General features: G+C 44.4%; 1 protein-coding gene across 4 annotated transcripts in view; it reads left to right on the top strand.

Annotated features, from left to right (window-relative positions):
* The window catches only part of LOC147113028 (TOG array regulator of axonemal microtubules protein 2-like), a 203889-nt gene that overhangs the window by 96488 nt on the left and 88541 nt on the right, over nucleotides 1-18860 (top strand). For 3 of the 4 annotated variants that reach the window (XM_085997898.1, XM_085997897.1, XM_085997900.1), the window contains exon 5: nucleotides 4101-4345. In XM_085997898.1, the coding sequence (XP_085854024.1) occupies nucleotides 4101-4345 (245 nt within the window). Of the gene's footprint in view, nucleotides 1-1227; nucleotides 1554-4100; nucleotides 4346-18860 lie in introns of those variants that run through there. The other variant, XM_085997899.1, reaches the window with a different exon arrangement.

Genomic DNA, 18860 nt, shown 5'->3' with positions numbered 1-18860 from the left:
ACCTCCCTATTTACCCTTTCTACTAGGACATGTGTCCCATCCCGGTTCAGGTGGAGCCCGTCCCATCGGTACAGCGCCTTCCTGTCCCGGAACTAATGCCAGTTTCCCATGAAAAGGAACCCCTCTTTCCCACACCAGCCCTTTAGCCACGTGTTAATTCTCCTGATCTGTCTGCTTCTATGCCAATTTGCACATGGCTTGGAGAATAATCCAGAGATTATTACCCTCGAGGTCCTGCTTTTTAATTTCGCTCCTAACTCCTGATACTCTTTCAGCAGGACCACCTCCCTGTTCCTACCTATGTCGTTTGTTCCAACATGGACCACAACAACTGGATTTACTTCCTCCCTTTCCAAGTTCCTCTCCAGCCACCACGAGATATCCCTTACCCTAGCAACACACCCTTCGGGATTCTTGTTCTTGGCTGCAGAGGAGGCTATCTTTCCCCCTAATTATAGAATCCCCTATCACTACCACATTTCTATTCTGCTCTTCCCCCACCTTGGACAGCCTTCTGAGCCATGGTGCCTTGGTCAGGATTGTGGCTACCCTCCCCGCAGTCTTTCTCCTTGTCCTCACAGGTAGCAAGTACTTCGTCCCTGTTGGACAGGACCAGCGTCTGCAGGACCTCCTTCTCAACCTCTCCCAAATCCCCGCTACTCAGCTCCCTAACAGTCACACCCTCCCCTTCCTGAGCCTGTGCTTTCCTCTGGGGTGTGACTGCATTCTGGATAAAACTGTCCAGAAATTCTTCCCCCTCCCTTATGTTTTGGAGTGTCTCCAACTCGCACTCCAGCTCAATGACTCTGAGCTGGAGAGATTCGAGATGGAGACATCTCCTGCCCGAAAGCAGCCATGTTGTCTTCTCTCCCTCTTTGGGGAACCCGCCCAGCTGCATAAACAGTCGGTTTCAACACGACCGACCATTTCTTTTCCTGTTTGTTCAATGGGTGGAAAATTCTGAACCTTTGGCCTCCAGACGTTACTCTCCAGCGCAAGCCCTCGAATACAATTGGGACACAATTGGGGCTCACCTAGCTTTTGATTTTCTTTGTTCAGCACACAATAACCTTTATGGAAAAGCAGCACAATCACCTCAGTATAGCGTGACGCTAATTCGTCTCAAGACTGAAACGCTCCAGCAACTGCTAGGCCTGGCCCGAGGCCACATTGGCAACTGCAAGTGGCTGAAGTCATCGGAGACGGTTTCCACAGCCAAATGTTTCATGTTCCAGTCCTCTTCTACGGGGCTGCATAATGGGCAGCTGCGTATCATTGTAGCTGTGGCTCAGTTGGTAGCACTCTCGCCTCTGTCGGAAAGTCATGGGTTCAAGCCCCACTCCGGATACTTGAGCACAATCTCCAAGCTGACACTCCAGTGCGGAGCTGAGGGAGTGCTGCACTGTCGGAGGTGTCGTCTTTCGGATAAGACGTTAAACCAAGGCCTCGTCTGCCCACTTAGGTGGATTTAAAAGATCCCACGGCACTATTTCAAAGAAGAGCAGGGGAGTTCGCCCCGACGTCCTGTATGGCGCACTTCTTGTCAGCAGCTGGTAAGTAACAATGGCAGCGTGCCGGGATGGGACTCTCTCTGCCACAGAGCCTGGGCTGTTACAGCAGGAGCTAAACGTGGGGAGGAAATTAACTGACCGAGAAAGCGGAAGAAAGAAATATATTGGGGAGGTACCAGGATCCTGTGCTAGACCTCGACTAGATTCTATGGGGGAAAATTCAGTTGCTTTCCACCTCCCGTTAGCGCCTAGAGGGCGCTAATGCATGCAAAGCAACTAGCGCCCGGGCGTGCTGATGTTTGTGCCGCTCGCGAAATTCACCAGACATTTTGCGGCAGTGCTAAACACTACCGCCACGATCTCCTGCACCCGCAGATCGTGACGTCAGTTGAGCGTGCAACGCCCCGGTAGCGCCCCGGACCGGATGTTGAGTGGCGCCCCCTGCCTTTCCGCCTGCCGCTAGCAACGACAGGTTGAGGGGAACGTTTTGCAGTCAGGAAGGGACTGGGGAATGCTATTTAAAGGCAAGCGCTTCCAGCCTTTTTTTGTTGGTGACATTTTTGCACCACGTATTCTGAGAGAGAGACTTCTGGAGAGATTCAACACTGTGTGAAGGAGCTTTGGGTACTGAGCAGCACTTTGCAGGTTCATTTTGATTTGACCTTCCTTGCATCGATTTAGAAGAGACTGTGGGAGCTGCACTCTGAGCTCTTTTCCTGGGCCTCTCCATTGTTATTTCCAGCAGATTTGATGTACAGGTCTCTCCAGGCCGAGATTCAAGGCTGCAATGAGCAGGATGTGAATGTAGAGCAAGATCGACCCTCCCCTTTAAGAACTGGCCAGCGCCAGTGTGTCTGTGTTCCATTGCTGACTGACATCACATGAGCTTCGCCAGCGCTCTGAGTTAGCGCCTTGCTCCTCAGCGTTAGCACCTTAAGAGAGGTGTGTAGCGCCTGATTTAGCGCTCCAATCACCTCCAGGGGCGATAGAAGCCAAGTTTGCAGTCAGAGGCGATAATTAGCACCAGGCGCTAAATTTTACACCCGTCCAATAATTGCGCCCCAAACGGGACGATACCGAATTTCTCCACCGATGACTTTAATTTCCAACATGGTACATTACGAAAATTGAGTTCAATATATAGGGTCAGAACCAGAATAAATTCATGAAAGCTGCTGGATTGTTGTTAAAACCTGTTAAGTATGTGTATTGTATTGAACAATTAACACAAAGACTTAAACGTATAACTCAAACAGGTCTTTACTGGTTGGAGGTAGGGACTACACGTAGGTCTTTACTTCATGCCCACAGGCGGGAACTGAGGGGAGATCAGTACCCACAGTACTATTTATACCCCTATGGCCAGGAGTGGTACTGCGTATCACTACGCCCTACAAGTAGTGCAGTCCTGTCCATAGGTTTAAAGTAGCACACATATTACATACACAACAAAACCCAACTGATTCACTAATGCCCCTCATCGGACTCTACCCGGTCTGTCTACCCTTGACTCTGGTCCGCATTACGTGGTTGACTCAATGCCCTGTGAACTGGCCTAGCAAGCCACTGATTTTGATATATTCAATGGGAAGGTCCAACATCACCTTCTCAGGGCAACAAGGGATGGGCAGCAAATGTGACCGTGTCAGTTTTGCTCACATCTTAGGATCATAGGCCGCGAAATTCGTCTCCTTTGCCCCTGCTGTTAGTGCCCCCGGGGGCGCTAACATGGCGCAAAGGGCTTATTGCCCGGGCGGGGGCAGCGCCAACCGAGAAATTCGGTGGAGCACTACTGAGGCACTAGCCGATAGCGCCGCGCTCCTGCCGGTAGCGCCCTGGGCCGCACACGACTCCTTACTGCCCCATGGCAGAAATTCAGCTGCACCCACCAGGCTGCCATGGGCGGTGTCAGCGCCAGCCTCGCAGGTCGCGAGCCAAGGCTGACCTCCGCTCGCGGGGCGCTAATTAAAGGGGGGGTGTGGCTGCGAGCCGCGTTGCCATTTTATTTTGGCATAGTCCGTGGCTGCCATCGTGCAGCCCGGCACCTTGTCTCGGTGCTGGGCTGCAGCCACGGCACCACACCGCCCTGGTGGGCTAGTGTGGGCCATCGGAGGCCCTGCAGAGCTCGCAGATTCTATAGTAACTTTCAAAAGGGAAATGGATAAATACTTGAAAAGGAAAAAATTGCAGGCTATGGGGAAAGAGCATAAATCGACCAGCAAGTTCTGGAGATTCGCAAGTCACAGTATCTCTCTTAATCCCCTAAACTTGCTTGTCGATTTGCACATTAATAACAGCGTGCGTTGTTATTTTTCCAGCATGATTCAGCCCGTTGAAAATCTTAATAAATAATGGCTTCACATTAGGAGACACAGGCAAGTGGGGAAAAAAAATGAACTTCAAATTTTGAACTTAGATTTTTTTTTGTCCGCTTTACATTTTAGAAATTTCCGGAAGGGACCATTAAAAAAAAACTGGACTGTCTGGTCCAGAACTGTACAGGTGGGCACCCTGCAACCTCTTTCATTGGAAGCTACTAATTAACATAATTTAGAATGGCCAGTCTTGACAGGCGATGCTCTCTCCTAGGTCTGTTTGAGACGGTACTTCCGCTGAAGCCAGCGCTCGCTCGATCTGCCTCACAGCGGCTGCTGAACGCCACCAGACCCGTCCCACCCATCGAGAGGAGCGCCAGCTCGCAAACCAATGGTGCCTGTGATAAGGACCTGCCCTCTACAGACAAGAACGAAGAGGCTTCCACTGACGAATCGCCAAGGAGTCTGTGTACGGATGCTGGAGTGGGACATGCCAAACCTTCAGCAGTTCCTGAAGAGGTAATTGAAATTAAACTGAACGTTAAACAACATCTCCAGTTTTGTACAAGAATCACACGTGAAGTCAGTAGGATTGAGTGGAGTCTGTTCGTCAGCACACAAGAGCATGGTGGGGTTCTGAGCTCGTGGTGTTGAACAGTTTTACCCTCTTCTTAGGACTGGTGGACTCACCGGGGGGGAACTTTAACCTAAAAAAACAGGTGGGTTTGGGTCAGGTGAGAAGTTAAAGTGTTAAAAATCTGAATCCTAACCAGAACCCGCCTTCAACGTGATTGATTGGCAAAGAGAGAATATGAGAGTAGAATGGCGGTTAACATAAAAGTGAACCCAAACATCTTCTACCGGCATGTAAACAGTAAGAGGCGGGGTGGGGCCTATTAGGGACAAAGAAGGTGATATATGCTGAGAGGCGCAGGGCAAGGCTAGAATACTCAATGAGTACTTTGTATCGGTGTTTACTAAGGAGGTGGATGCTGACAAAATATCGGTAGACGTGGAAAAGGTAGAAGCAATGGAAGAGGTGAAAATTGATAGACAGGATGGACTAGAAAGGCTGGGTATGCTTAGAGTGAATAAGTTGCCTGGTCCAGATGGCTTGCATCCCAGGTTGCTAGGGGAATTGGGGGAGGAGATAGCAGAAGGGCTTGCCATCATTTTCCAATCTTCCTTAGATGCGGGGAGGTGCCTGAGGATTGGAAAGTGGCAAATGTGACACCATTGTTCAAGAAAAGGTGTAAGGACAATCCTAGTAACTACAGGCCGGTCCGTTTAACATCAGTGGTGGGTAAAGTTTTAGAAACAATAATCAAGGACAAAATTAACAGGTGCATGGAGAGGTTTAAGCTAATTAAGGAGAGCCAACTCGGATTTGTAAAAGGCAGATCATGTTTGACTAATCAAATTGAATTTTTTGATGAAGTAACAGGAAGGATTGATGAAGGGAATGCAATGGATGTTGTCTACATGGATTTTAGGAAGGCATTTGACAAAGTACCACATAGAAGGCTGGTTAACAAAGTTGAGGCTCATGGAATAGGTGGGTCAGTGGCAGCTTGGATAAGGAATTGGCTTAAGGACAGAAAACAGCGAGTTATGGTAAATAGCTGTTTTTCAGACTGGAGGATGGTAGACACTGCTTTTTTTGATATATATAAATGACCTAGATATTGGAATACAGAGTAGAATTTCTAAATTTGCCGATGACACCAAACTTGGGGGAGTGGCAAACAGTGAGGTTGATACCAATCGACTGCAACAGGACATAGAAAGGCTAGCAGAATGGGCAGACAAGTGGCAGATGGAATTTAATACAGAGAATTGTGAGGTAATGCATTTTGGCAGAAGGAACAGGGAGAGGCAATATACACTTAATGGCACAGTTTTAAAGAGTGAGCAGGGACAGAGGGATCTGGGAGTTAATGTGCATAGGTCCCTGAAGGTGGCGGGACATAGTGAGAGAGTGGTTAGCAAAGCTTATGGGATCTTGGGCTTCGTTAATAGAGGTATTGAGTACAAAAGTAGAGAAGTTATGCTGAATCTTTATAAAACGCTGGTCAGGCTACAACTGGAATATTGCATCCAGTTCTGGTCACCACACTTTAGGAAGCATGTGAAGGCCCTTGAGAGGGTGCAGAGGAGATTTACCAGAATGGTTCCGGTGATGGGGGATCTTAGCTACAAGGACAGGTAGGAGAAGCTGGATTTGTTTTCATTAGAGCAAAGGAGGTTGAGGGGTGATTTGATAGAAGTGTGCAAGATTATGACGGGTTTGGATAGGCTAGACGGGGAAAGGCTGTTCCCACTAGTTAATGATACAAGGACTAGGGGACACAGATTTAAGGTTTACATAAGAACATTCGAAGTAAGAGCAGGAGTAGGCCATACGGCCCCTCGAGCCAGCTCCGCCTTTCAATAAAATCATGGCTGATCATCGACCTCAACTCCACTTTCCCGCCCGATCTCCATATCCCTTTATTCCCCTAGAGTCCAAAAATCTATCTAGCTCAGCCTTGAATATACTCAAAGACTCAGCATTCACAAGCCTCTGAGTGAAGAAATTTCATGGCCTACCCCTTATCCTGAGACTATGCCCCCTATTTCTAGACACTCCAGCCAGGGGAAACAACCTCTCAGCATCTACCCTGTCAAACCCTTCAGAATCTTGTATGTTTCAATGAGATCACCTCTCATTCTTCTAAATTCCAGAGAGTATAGGCCCATTCTACACAATCTCTCATCATAGGACAGCCCTCTCATCCCAGGAATCAACCTAGTGAACCTTTGTTGCACCGCCTCCAAGGCAAGTATATCCTTCCTTAGCTAAGGAGACCAAAACTGTGCACAGTACTCCAGCTGTGGTGTCACTAAGGCCCTGTACAATTGTAGCAAGACTTCCTTACTCTTATACTGCAACCTCCTTGCAATAAAGGCCAACATGCCATTTGCCTTCCTTATTGCTTGCTGTACCTGCATGCTAGCTTTCTGTGTTTCTTGCACAAGGACACCCAAATCTCTCTGAACACCAACATTTGAAAGTTTCTCACCATTTAAAAATATTCTGTTTTTCTATTCTTCCTACCAAAGTGAATAACCTCACATTTCCCTACATTATATTCCATCTGCCACCTTACTGCCCACTCACTTAGTCTATCTTTATCCCTTTGCAGCCTCTTTGTGTTCTCCTCACAGCTTACTGTCCCACCTAGCTTTGTATCGTCAGCAAACTTGGATACATTTCAATCAGTCCCTTTATCTAGGTCATTAATATAGATTGTAAATAGCTGAGGCCCCAACACTGATACTTGCGGCACCCGACTAGTTACAGCCTGCCAACCTGAAAAAGATCCGTTTATCCCTACTCTCTGTTTTCTGTCCGTTAACCAGTCCTCTATCCATGCTACTATATTACCCCCAACCCCATGAGCTCTAATCTTGTGTAATAACTTTTTATGTGGCACCTTATTGAATGCCTTTTGGAAATCCAAATATATTACATCCACTGGTTCCCCTTTATCTACCCTGCTAGTTACATCCTCAAAAAACTCTAAGAAATTTGTCAAACACGATTTCCGTTTCATAAAACCATGTTGACTCTGCCTAATCATGTTATGAAGCATCACCCACATCCTGAGAATGAATGAAAGAAAACTCCTCATGAATAGCACAGTGAGCAATACAACTCACCATGTGGGTGCGATGCCACCATCCTCATGGACACCACAGCATGGACACACATAACTACCATGTTTTGGGCAAGAGATACAGGGGAGATGTGAGGAAAATGTTTTTTACGCAGAGAGTGGTGAGGACCTGGAACTCGCTGCTGACGGAAGTGGTGGAAGCGGAGACACTCAATGTTTTCAAGGGGAGACTGGATAGGCACTTGAGGGAAATAAACTTGCAGGGCTACGGGGATAGAGCGGGGGAATGGGACTGACTGGATTGTTCTACAGAGAGCCGGCACGGACTCGATGGGCTGTGCCGTTATGACTCTATGACTTATAACTGCCTAGAAAGCCTCTCAGTTGTATCAAGCCGCTACCCACAGTGGTTAAAGAAGAAGGCCCACCACCACCTTCTCAGGGCAACTAGGGATGCGCAGTAAGTGCCGGCTTTGCCAGTGACACCCACACCCTGAGAATGAATGAAAGAAAACTCCTCATGAATGGCACAGTGAGCAATACAACTCACCATGTGAGTGCGATGCCACCATCCTCATGGGCACCACAGCATGGACACCTCATTGAATGGTGATTCACCCATTTGAATGTGTGGCGTTTTGGCAGCAGCTGCTTGCCTGTCTGCAATGCTGGGAGGTACTGAATCCTGGGATATATGAGCAGATGCTCTCATATACCAGCCTCCAGGTCATGCCTCCTACCAGCTGCCGTCCCAGGTCTCAGTGGTGGAAGGACCTGCGTTGGACAACTTGCAACGTGCCAGCTACTTGATGTTCTAAACATCCAGTGCTGCATACCAATCTTAACAATCAGCAAAGGAATGGATGTGTAGTGAGGCTGGCTCCCTCTCCAGGTGCACAGCGTCAGGTGGGTGTAGCCTGGAGCCCTCCCTCCCTGCAACTGTTTCCTTCTATTTGCTACAAGCTTGGCCCTGGACCTTACACATGTCAGAAGCCCTTCACTTGCATGCCCAGGAGTTCTGACCCACAAAGGAGAAATGTTTGAACGCGTTATAAATGCCACAAGCTTAACTTATGTTAGGACTTTGCATTCAATTAAGTAAGACGAGAAAGTCCCTTCGCCCTGTATTGATTTGTATGTGGGTTCAATGACGAGACATTTATGAAAGAGAATGACTTTTTATCTAAAGTATGTTCAACTCAGTTAACAGCATTTACAGGAGACACCATCTTAGAGATCCCTCTAAAGCGAAACCAAAACCAAACTAAACTGCTTGTCTCTCACATGCCCTCTGCTGGTCAGGCATAAATAATCAATACCTGCAAATATGCTGGTAAGGCATCATAATCAAACAGGCAAATACCATCACTATTTGCTGATATCATTACATCTCCCTTTCTTAAAACAAAAGTATTTTACTTTAATCTAACAACATGTTTTCTTTGTATTAATCTGCATTTTAACTGTAACACTTAATGAACTTACATTATCATTATCACGATCAAGGTTTTTTAACCTTGTTTTGTGTGTTCACATGAAATATGTAAATACACTAGAACTTGAAGAAAGAATAAGATAACATTACTTCCTTCTATAACAATAGTCCTTAAATTTGCTCAATGAGTCTCTCAGGAGGCTTCACGCGTCTTGAGGATTTTCTGATTGATTGTCCTTGAATCTGAGTTGTTGCCTCAGATGATGTGTTCTCAGCTGTGTTATCAGGTTGTCCAACAGTATCAGTCTTTTGACCTGCTGTGTGATCAGGTTGTTCAACAGTATCTGTCTTTTGACTTGCTGTGGCTGGTCCCATGAGAAGATCCCGACGATTTCTTCGCAGCACAGCACCCTCATCTGTCTGAATGGTGTATGATCTTGGTTGAACTTCACTCAGGACAGTTCCCTTCTGAGTCCATATGTTTGTTTTGTCTTTGAACCTTACTTGGTCACCAGTGTGACGTTCAGGTAGGTTTTGTGTTCCTCTGTTATAGTAGTACTTTTGCTTTTCTTTCTGTTGCTCTTTGAACTTCCTCACTTTCTCCCCCTCTTTTGTTTTCAGGAGGTTCTCCGGGATGGGTAGGTTTGACCTTAGCCAACGTCCCATAAGGAGTTGGGCTGGTGACTTACCACACTCGAGCGGTGTTGTGCGGTATACAAGCATGCTCTGGTAGAAGTCAGTTCCACTGTCTTTTGCCTTGTACATCAGTCTTTTCACTGTCTGGACCGATTTTTCCACTAGTCCATTGGACTGTGGAAAGTGAGGACTTGACGTTGTGTGGACAAAGTCCCACTCTTTGGCAAAGTGTCGGAAACTTGCATTGTAAAACTGGGGTCCGTTGTCTGTGAAGACCTCGCTTGCCACGCCATGTCTGGAGAATATGGCTTTCATACATGTTATCACAGCATCTGCAGTGGTGGTGTACAGTCTACCAACCTGTGGATACAGGGAGTAATAGTCTGTGACTACAAGATAGTCCTTCCCTTGACATACGAATAGGTCAGCGCCTACCTTCTGGTAAGGTCTGTCTGGTGCTGGGTGTGGCTTTAGTGGTTCTACCGGATTGCTTGCTCGATATTTCAGGCATATTGTGCAGTTTGACACCTCATTTGTCACATCTTGGTTGATTCGTGGCCAGTACATCACCTCTCGTGCTCTTTTCTTACACTTTTCGATTCCCAGATGTCCTCCATGGATCCTTTTTAGCATCTCTTTTCTCAGATTCTTTGGGATAACTATTTTACTTCCTTTGTAGATGATGTCTTCGACCAGTGATAGTTCCGCCCTGCAGTTCCAGTACTCTGCCATGTCAGGTGAGCAGTCTTGCTTCATGTTGGGCCATCCATCCAAGATGCTTTTCCTCAGTCGTCTCATTGTTTCATCTTTGTTTGTCTCATTCTTTATGAGATCCATTTTTGCATCTGCTATGGGCAGTGCACTTGTGATCATGTCCATGTAGGCGTTCACTTTTTCATCCATTTTGGTGTTTGCGGGCTCTCCTGGGTCAACAGCTCTCGACAACGTGTCTGCTGTATACATTAGCTTACCCGGTGCGTATGCAACATTCAGTGTATTGCGTTGCAGCTTGATCATCATTCTTTGTATTCTAAGCGGACAGCTATTTAGTGGCTTTTGGAACAATGCAATCAAGGGCTTATGGTCAGTCTCTACACTGATTGCTTGTCCTGACACAAACTGGTGAAATCTTTCACAGGCGTATGTGATGCTGAGCAGCTCCTTAGCATATCGCGTCTCCGCGACTGTCATTGAGCGCGATGCATATGCAATAGGTTGCCAGTAGTCATATTTTTGCAGAAGAACGGCACCAAGCCCACTCTGTGATGCATCTGATGATATCTTGATGGGTCTCGCTGGGTCATAAAACCTCAGAACTGGTTCCTCTGTGAGCAGTTTCTTTAGATCGCTCCATAACTTCTCATGCTCATGATTCCATTCCCATTCTATGTTCTTTTCAGTTAGTTGTCTCAGTGGCGCCATCTTTTCTGAGAGGTTGGATATGAATTTACCCATGTAGTTGATCATTCCATTAAACCTCTGCACATCCTTTTTGCATTGTGGCTGTGGCATATTCTCAATGGCGGACACCTTTCTGGGATCTGGTCTGATGCCCTCACTGCTAAGGATATCTCCCACGAATGTCAGTTCTGTCACCCCGAGCTGGCATTTCTCTCTATTCAGCTTCAGGTTTGTTTTCCTTGTTGCTTCCAGCACTTTTTTCAGTCTCTCATCATGCTCAGTTCTCGTGGTTCCCCATACTATGATGTCATCCATTGATGTATCAACTCCCTCCAGGTGCTCATAGATCATATGGATAGTTTTGTGATACACTTCAGGAGCTGAGGCAATGCCAAATGGTAACCTTAGGAATCTGTATCTGCCAAATGGACTGTTGAACGTGCACAGTCTTGAACTTGCCTCGTCCAATTTCTTCTGCCAAAATCCTGATGATGCATCTAACTTGCTGAAATACTTTGCATTTGCAAACTCTGACATGATTTCCTCACGTGTAGGAAGCTTGAAGTGCTCTCTCTTTATTGCTCTGTTTAGATCTCTTGGATCTAGGCAAATTCTGAGCTTTCCATTCTTTTTGTCCAAAACGACGAGGGAACTCACCCACTCAGTTGGCTCATCTATCTTCTGAATCACGTTCAGGCTTTCCATCCTGTCCAACTCTGCCTTCAGTTGCTTTTGAAGAGCAAACGGAACTTTTCTGCATGGATGTATGACCGTTGGCATACTTTTATCTACTCTGATCGTGTGTTCTCCTGGAAGGCAGCCTAGACCCTTAAATAGGTCGTTGTACTCTTTCATGAGTTCATCATAGACTGTCTCTCCTTCGCTTTCCACAACGAGGACTCTCTTTACCAGGTTCAGTCTCTCACAGGCTTTTAAACCTAGTATGGCTTGCACATCCTTTGACACCACGATTAATGCTAGCGTGTGCTCTCTGTCCTTGTGTGTTACTTTGACAATGCATCTTCCTTTCACTGGTATATCAGTACCTGAGTATCCTGTCACTTTCACTTTTATTCCATGTATCTTTGGTCTGGGTCTAATTTTCTTAAAATCAGTCTCTGATATCACATTAACTTGTGCTCCAGTATCCAATTTAAATGGAATATGCATGTCATTCACTTTTAGTGTCAACATCCAGTCTCTTTTTTCTTCTTTGTTTTCAGACACAACATCTACGTTGAACTCCTCTATCTCGCTTTCATCTACTGTATGGACCTTGCTTTGTTGCGCTTGGTTCTTGCAGCAACGGGCATAATGGTTGTTTTTGTTGCAACTATTGCATGTTTTACCATATGCTGGACACTTTTTTGGTGGATGCTGTGTACCGCATCGACTACATGACTTTCGATTGCCCCTTTCATTTTCGTTCGCTGGCCACGCCTCTTTTTTCACATTGGCGCTCTTTCTGTTAAATGGTTTGTGTCCGTTCTTTCTCACTGCATCCACGTTGCAGCTACTGTCACTGAACAGCTCCTTTGCCTGCGACTTCACAGTCTCTGTAGCCCTACACAGTGCTATGGCTTTTCCCAGGTCTAGATCTTGCTCTCTTAGCAGTCTTTCCCTTAGACCATTATCTGGAATACCACACACCAGTCTGTCTTTTATCAGCGAGTCTGTCAGTCCCCCAAAATCACATGTTTTGCTTCGGTTTCTCAGTTCAGTCACATACTGATCAATAGTCTCTCCCGTTTTCTGTACACATGTGAAAAATCTGTGCCTCTCAAACGTCACGTTACGTTTAGGTATACAGTAGGCCTCAAACTGTTCCATTATTTTATCTAGCTTCATTTTGTCTCCATCAGCAGCAAATGTGAAGTTATTATACACCTCCAGCGCTTCATCACCCACGACATGTAAGAACACTGACGCTTTCATTTTATCACTTTTCTCGTCAGCTCCGATTGCTGATAAATACAACTCCAAACGTTGTTTGAACCTTCTCCAATTTTCAGCCACATTACCTGTCAACTGAAGCTTCGCCGGTGGGTGTAAACCTTCCATTTTTTCACTTCGTTAGCTATTCTCCAATGGTAAGTAACGATGTTCTCTTTTGGCTTGCTAATATGTGGAGAGCTGATTTCACTTCAGATTTTTCCTCTTCATCTCTTTCAATCACTTCTGACACCATGTATTGATTTGTATGTGGGTTCAATGACGAGACATTTATGAAAGAGAATGACTTTTTATCTAAAGTATGTTCAACTCAGTTAACAGCATTTACAGGAGACACCATCTTAGAGATCCCTCTAAAGCGAAACCAAAACCAAACTAAACTGCTTGTCTCTCACATGCCCTCTGCTGGTAAGACATAAATAATCAATACCTGCAAATATGCTGGTAAGGCATCATAATCAAACAGGCAAATACCATCACTATTTGCTGATATCATTACACGCCCCTTCAGTGCGGTCCCGAAGGACTACGTCCAGGCTGAAGCTGGCATCCAGCAGGACTCCTGGTGCCAATCAACAATCAGGAAAGGTGCTGCTTGTATTTTCCAGTCAATACCTGGGAGGTCTGCTCTTGAGCGAGGCCATAATACTGTATGAGTGGGTATCCACCAGCAAGGTCCATTGATTAGCTTATTGTTCATGGTGGGCAGAGCCCCCGAAGAGTTTGCCCACAGCACTGTGCCATCTGTGACAAGGAGCACCATCATTTCTATTCAGAAATGCCTGGAGCAGACACTCTGAGGACGTCTCTTATGATGCCATTCAACACGCCATTGATGGCCAAATTAGATGGGTGACAATGGGCCACCTTAAGTATAAAAAGCAACGTTCTCTCTATCTTTTCTCTGCAGTTTATCAGAAGCAGTTGGTGATGTGTCTCACCGCTGACTGCAGTCTCAGGGCCCAATCCCAATCTTCAAGCCTGAGAGAAGTATTCTTGCTCTCTCTGCGGTATCTGTAGTTCAGCCTCTGGAGACACATAAGTAACATTAATTGATGTTTATGCACAAGATTTAGTGACTCTACCCTGACACCAGTGTGGAAGATTAGCAGGTTTAACACTGCATAGCAGCACGTTAAACACTTTGACACGCTAAAATTTAATAATTAAAAAGGCACGTGCACTAGTTAGTGTGTTTGTGCCAACTTTCTGTGTATGAATCCCCCCTGGTATCCATTATTCAATATATAAACGATCTGATCCCCTCGATTAGATTCCATTCTGTAATCACTCCCAGGTATCCATTATTCTATATATAAACCATCTGATCCCCTCGATTAGATTCCAGTCTGTAATCACTCCCAGGTATCCATTATTCTATATATAAACCATCTGATCCCCTCGATTAGATTCCAGCCTGTAATCACTCCCAGGTATCCATTATTCTATATATAAACCATCTGATCCCCTCGATTAGATTCCAGTCTGTAATCACTCCCAGGTATCCATTATTCTATATATAAACGATCTGATCCCCTCGATTAGATTCCAGTCTGTAATCACTCCCAGGTATCCATTATTCTATATATAAACGATCTGATCCCCTCGATTAGATTCCAGTCTGTAATCACTCCCAGGTATCCATTATTCTATATATAAACCATCTGAACCCCTCGATTAGATTCCAGTCTGTAATCACTCCCAGGTGTCCATTATTCTATATATAAACCACCTGAACCCCTCGATTAGATTCCAGCCTGTAATCACTCCCGGGTATCCATTATTCTATATATAAACCATCTGAACCCCTCGATTAGATTCCACTCTGTAATCACTCCCAGGTATCCATTATTCTATATATAAACCACCTGAACCCCTCGATTAGATTCCAGTCTGTAATCACTCCCAGGTATCCATTATTCTATATATAAACCATCTGAACCCCTCGATTAGATTCCAGTCTGTAATCACTCCCAGGTATCCATTATTCTATATATAAACCACCTGAACCCCTCGATTAGATTCCAGCCTGTAATCACTCCCAGGTATCCATTATTCTATATATAAACCACCTGAACCCCTCGATTAGATTCCCGCCTGTACTCACTCCCAGGTATCCATTATTCTATATATAAACCACCTGAACCCCTCGATTAGATTCCAGTCTGTAATCACTCCCAGGTATCCATTATTCTATATATAAACCACCTGAACCCCTCGATTAGATTCCAGTCTGTAATCACTCCCAGGTATCCATTATTCTATATATAAACCACCTGAACCCCTCGATTAGATTCCAGCCTGTAATCACTCCCAGGTATCCATTATTCTATATATAAACCACCTGAACCCCTCGATTAGATTCCAGCCTGTAATCACTCCCAGGTATCCATTATTCTATATATAAACCATCTGAACCCCTCGATTAGATTCCCGCCTGTAATCACTCCCAGGTATCCATTATTCTATATATAAACCACCTGAACCCCTCGATTAGATTCCAGCCTGTAATCACTCCCAGGTATCCATTATTCTATATATAAACCATCTGAACCCCTCGATTAGATTCCCGCCTGTAATCACTCCCGGGTATCCATTATTCTATATATAAACCATCTGAACCCCTCGATTAGATTCCAGTCTGTAATCACTCCCAGGTATCCATTATTCTATATATAAACCACCTGAACCCCTCGATTAGATTCCAGCCTGTAATCACTCCCAGATATCCATTATTCTATATATAAACGATCTGATCCCCTCGATTAGATTCCAGCCTGTAATCACTCCCAGGTATCCATTATTCTATATATAAACCATCTGAACCCCTCGATTAGATTCCAGCCTGTAATCACTCCCAGGTATCCATTATTCTATATATAAACCATCTGAACCCCTCGATTAGATTCCAGCCTGTAATCACTCCCGGGTATCCATTATTCTATATATAAACCATCTGATCCCCTCGATTAGATTCCAGTCTGTAATCACTCCCAGGTATCCATTATTCTATATATAAACCATCTGAACCCCTCGATTAGATTCCAGTCTGTAATCACTCCCAGGTATCCATTATTCTATATATAAACCATCTGAACCCCTCGATTAGATTCCAGTCTGTAATCACTCCCAGGTATCCATTATTCTATATATAAACCACCTGAACCCCTCGATTAGATTCCATTCTGTAATCACTCCCAGATATCCGTTATTCTATATATAAACCACCTGATCCCCTCGATTAGATTCCAGTCTGTAATCACTCCCAGGTATCCATTATTCTATATATAAACGATCTGATCCCCTCGATTAGATTCCAGCCTGTAATCACTCCCAGGTATCCATTATTCTATATATAAACCATCTGAACCCCTCGATTAGATTCCATTCTGTAATCACTCCCAGATATCCGTTATTCTATATATAAACCACCTGATCCCCTCGATTAGATTCCAGTCTGTAATCACTCCCAGGTATCCATTATTCTATATATAAACCATCTGAACCCCTCGATTAGATTCCATTCTGTAATCACTCCCAGATATCCGTTATTCTATATATAAACCACCTGATCCCCTCGATTAGATTCCAGCCTGTAATCACTCCCAGGTATCCATTATTCTGTATATAAACCATCTGAACCCCTCGATTAGATTCCAGTCTGTAATCACTCCCAGGTATCCATTATTCTATATATAAACCATCTGAACCCCTCGATTAGATTCCAGCCTGTAATCACTCCCAGGTATCCATTATTCTGTATATAAACCATCTGAACCCCTCGATTAGATTCCAGCCTGTAATCACTCCCAGGTATCCATTATTCTATATATAAACCATCTGAACCCCTCGATTAGATTCCAGTCTGTAATCACTCCCAGGTATCCATTATTCTATATATAAACCATCTGAACCCCTCGATTAGATTTCAGCCTGTAATCACTCCCAGGTATCCATTATTCTATATATAAACCATCTGAACCCCTCGATTAGATTCCAGTCTGTAATCACTCCCAGGTATCCATTATTCGATATATAAACCATCTGAACCCCTCGATTAGATTCCAGTCTGTAATCACTCCCAGGTATCCATTATTCTATATATAAACCATCTGAACCGCTCGATTAGATTCCAGTCTGTAATCACTCCCAGGTATCCATTATTCTATATATAAACCACCTGAACCCCTCGATTAGATTCCAGTCTGTAATCACTCCCAGGTATCCATTATTCTATATATAAACCATCTGATCCCCTCGATTAGATTCCAGTCTGTAATCACTCCCAGGTATCCATTATTCTATATATAAACCATCTGAACCCCTCGATTAGATTCCAGTCTGTAATCACTCCCAGGTATCCATTATTCTATATATAAACCATCTGAACCCCTCGATTAGATTCCAGTCTGTAATCACTCCGAGGTATCCATTATTCTATATATAAACCATCTGAACCCCTCGATTAGATTCCAGTCTGTAATCACTCCCAGGTATCCATTATTCTATATATAAACCACCTGAACCCCTCGATTAGATTCCAGTCTGTAATCACTCCCAGGTATCCATTATTCTATATATAAACCATCTGAACCCCTCGATTAGATTCCAGTCTGTAATCACTCCCAGGTATCCATTATTCTATATATAAACCATCTGAACCCCTCGATTAGATTCCAGTCTGTAATCACTCCCAGGTATCCATTATTCTATATATAAACCACCTGAACCCCTCGATTAGATTCCAGCCTGTAATCACTCCCAGGTATCCATTATTCTATATATAAACCATCTGATCCCCTCGATTAGATTCCAGCCTGTAATCACTCCCAGGTATCCATTATTCTATATATAAACCATCTGAACCCCTCGATTAGATTCCAGTCTGTAATCACTCCCAGGTATCCATTATTCTATATATAAACCACCTGAACCTCTCGATTAGATTCCAGCCTGTAATCACTCCCGGGTATCCATTATTCTATATAAAAACCATCTGAACCCCTCGATTAGATTCCAGCCTGTAATCACTCCCAGGTATCCATTATTCTATATATAAACCACCTGAACCCCTCGATTAGATTCCAGTCTGTAATCACTCCCAGGTATCCATTATTCTATATATAAACCATCTGAACCCCTCGATTAGATTCCAGTCTCTAATCACTCCCAGGTATCCATTATTCTATATATAAACCATCTGAACCCCTCGATTAGATTCCAGCCTGTAATCACTCCCAGGTATCCATTATTCTATATATAAACCATCTGATCCCCTCGATTAGATTCCAGTCTGTAATCACTCCCAGGTATCCATTATTCTATATATAAACCACCTGAACCTCTCGATTAGATTCCAGCCTGTAATCACTCCCGGGTATCCATTATTCTATATAAAAACCATCTGAACCCCTCGATTAGATTCCAGTCTGTAATCACTCCCAGGTATCCATTATTCTATATATAAACCACCTGAACCTCTCGATTAGATTCCAGCCTGTAATCACTCCCAGGTATCCATTATTCTATATATAAACCACCTGAACCTCTCGATTAGATTCCAGCCTGTAATCACTCCCAGGTATCCATTATTCTATATATAAACCACCTGAACCCCTCGATTAGATTCCAGTCTGTAATCACTCCCAGGTATCCATTATTCTATATATAAACCATCTGAACCTCTCGATTAGATTCCAGTCTGTAATCACTCCCAGGTATCCATTATTCTATATATAAACCATCTGAACCCCTCGATTAGATTCCAGCCTGTAATCACTCCCAGGTATCCATTATTCTATATATAAACCATCTGAACCCCTCGATTAGATTCCAGCCTGTAATCACTCCCAGGTATCCATTATTCTATATATAAACCATCTGAACCCCTCGATTAGATTCCAGTCTGTAATCACTCCCAGGTATCCATTATTCTATATATAAACCATCT

The sequence above is a fragment of the Somniosus microcephalus genome, chromosome 9, assembly GCF_052327205.1.
Source record: "Somniosus microcephalus isolate GS21.2 chromosome 9, FLI_Smic_1.0, whole genome shotgun sequence".
In the NCBI taxonomy this organism is placed as follows: domain Eukaryota; kingdom Metazoa; phylum Chordata; class Chondrichthyes; order Squaliformes; family Somniosidae; genus Somniosus; species Somniosus microcephalus.
Note: the sequence above shows the minus strand (reverse complement) of the source record. Positions and strands in the feature narration are given on the sequence as shown.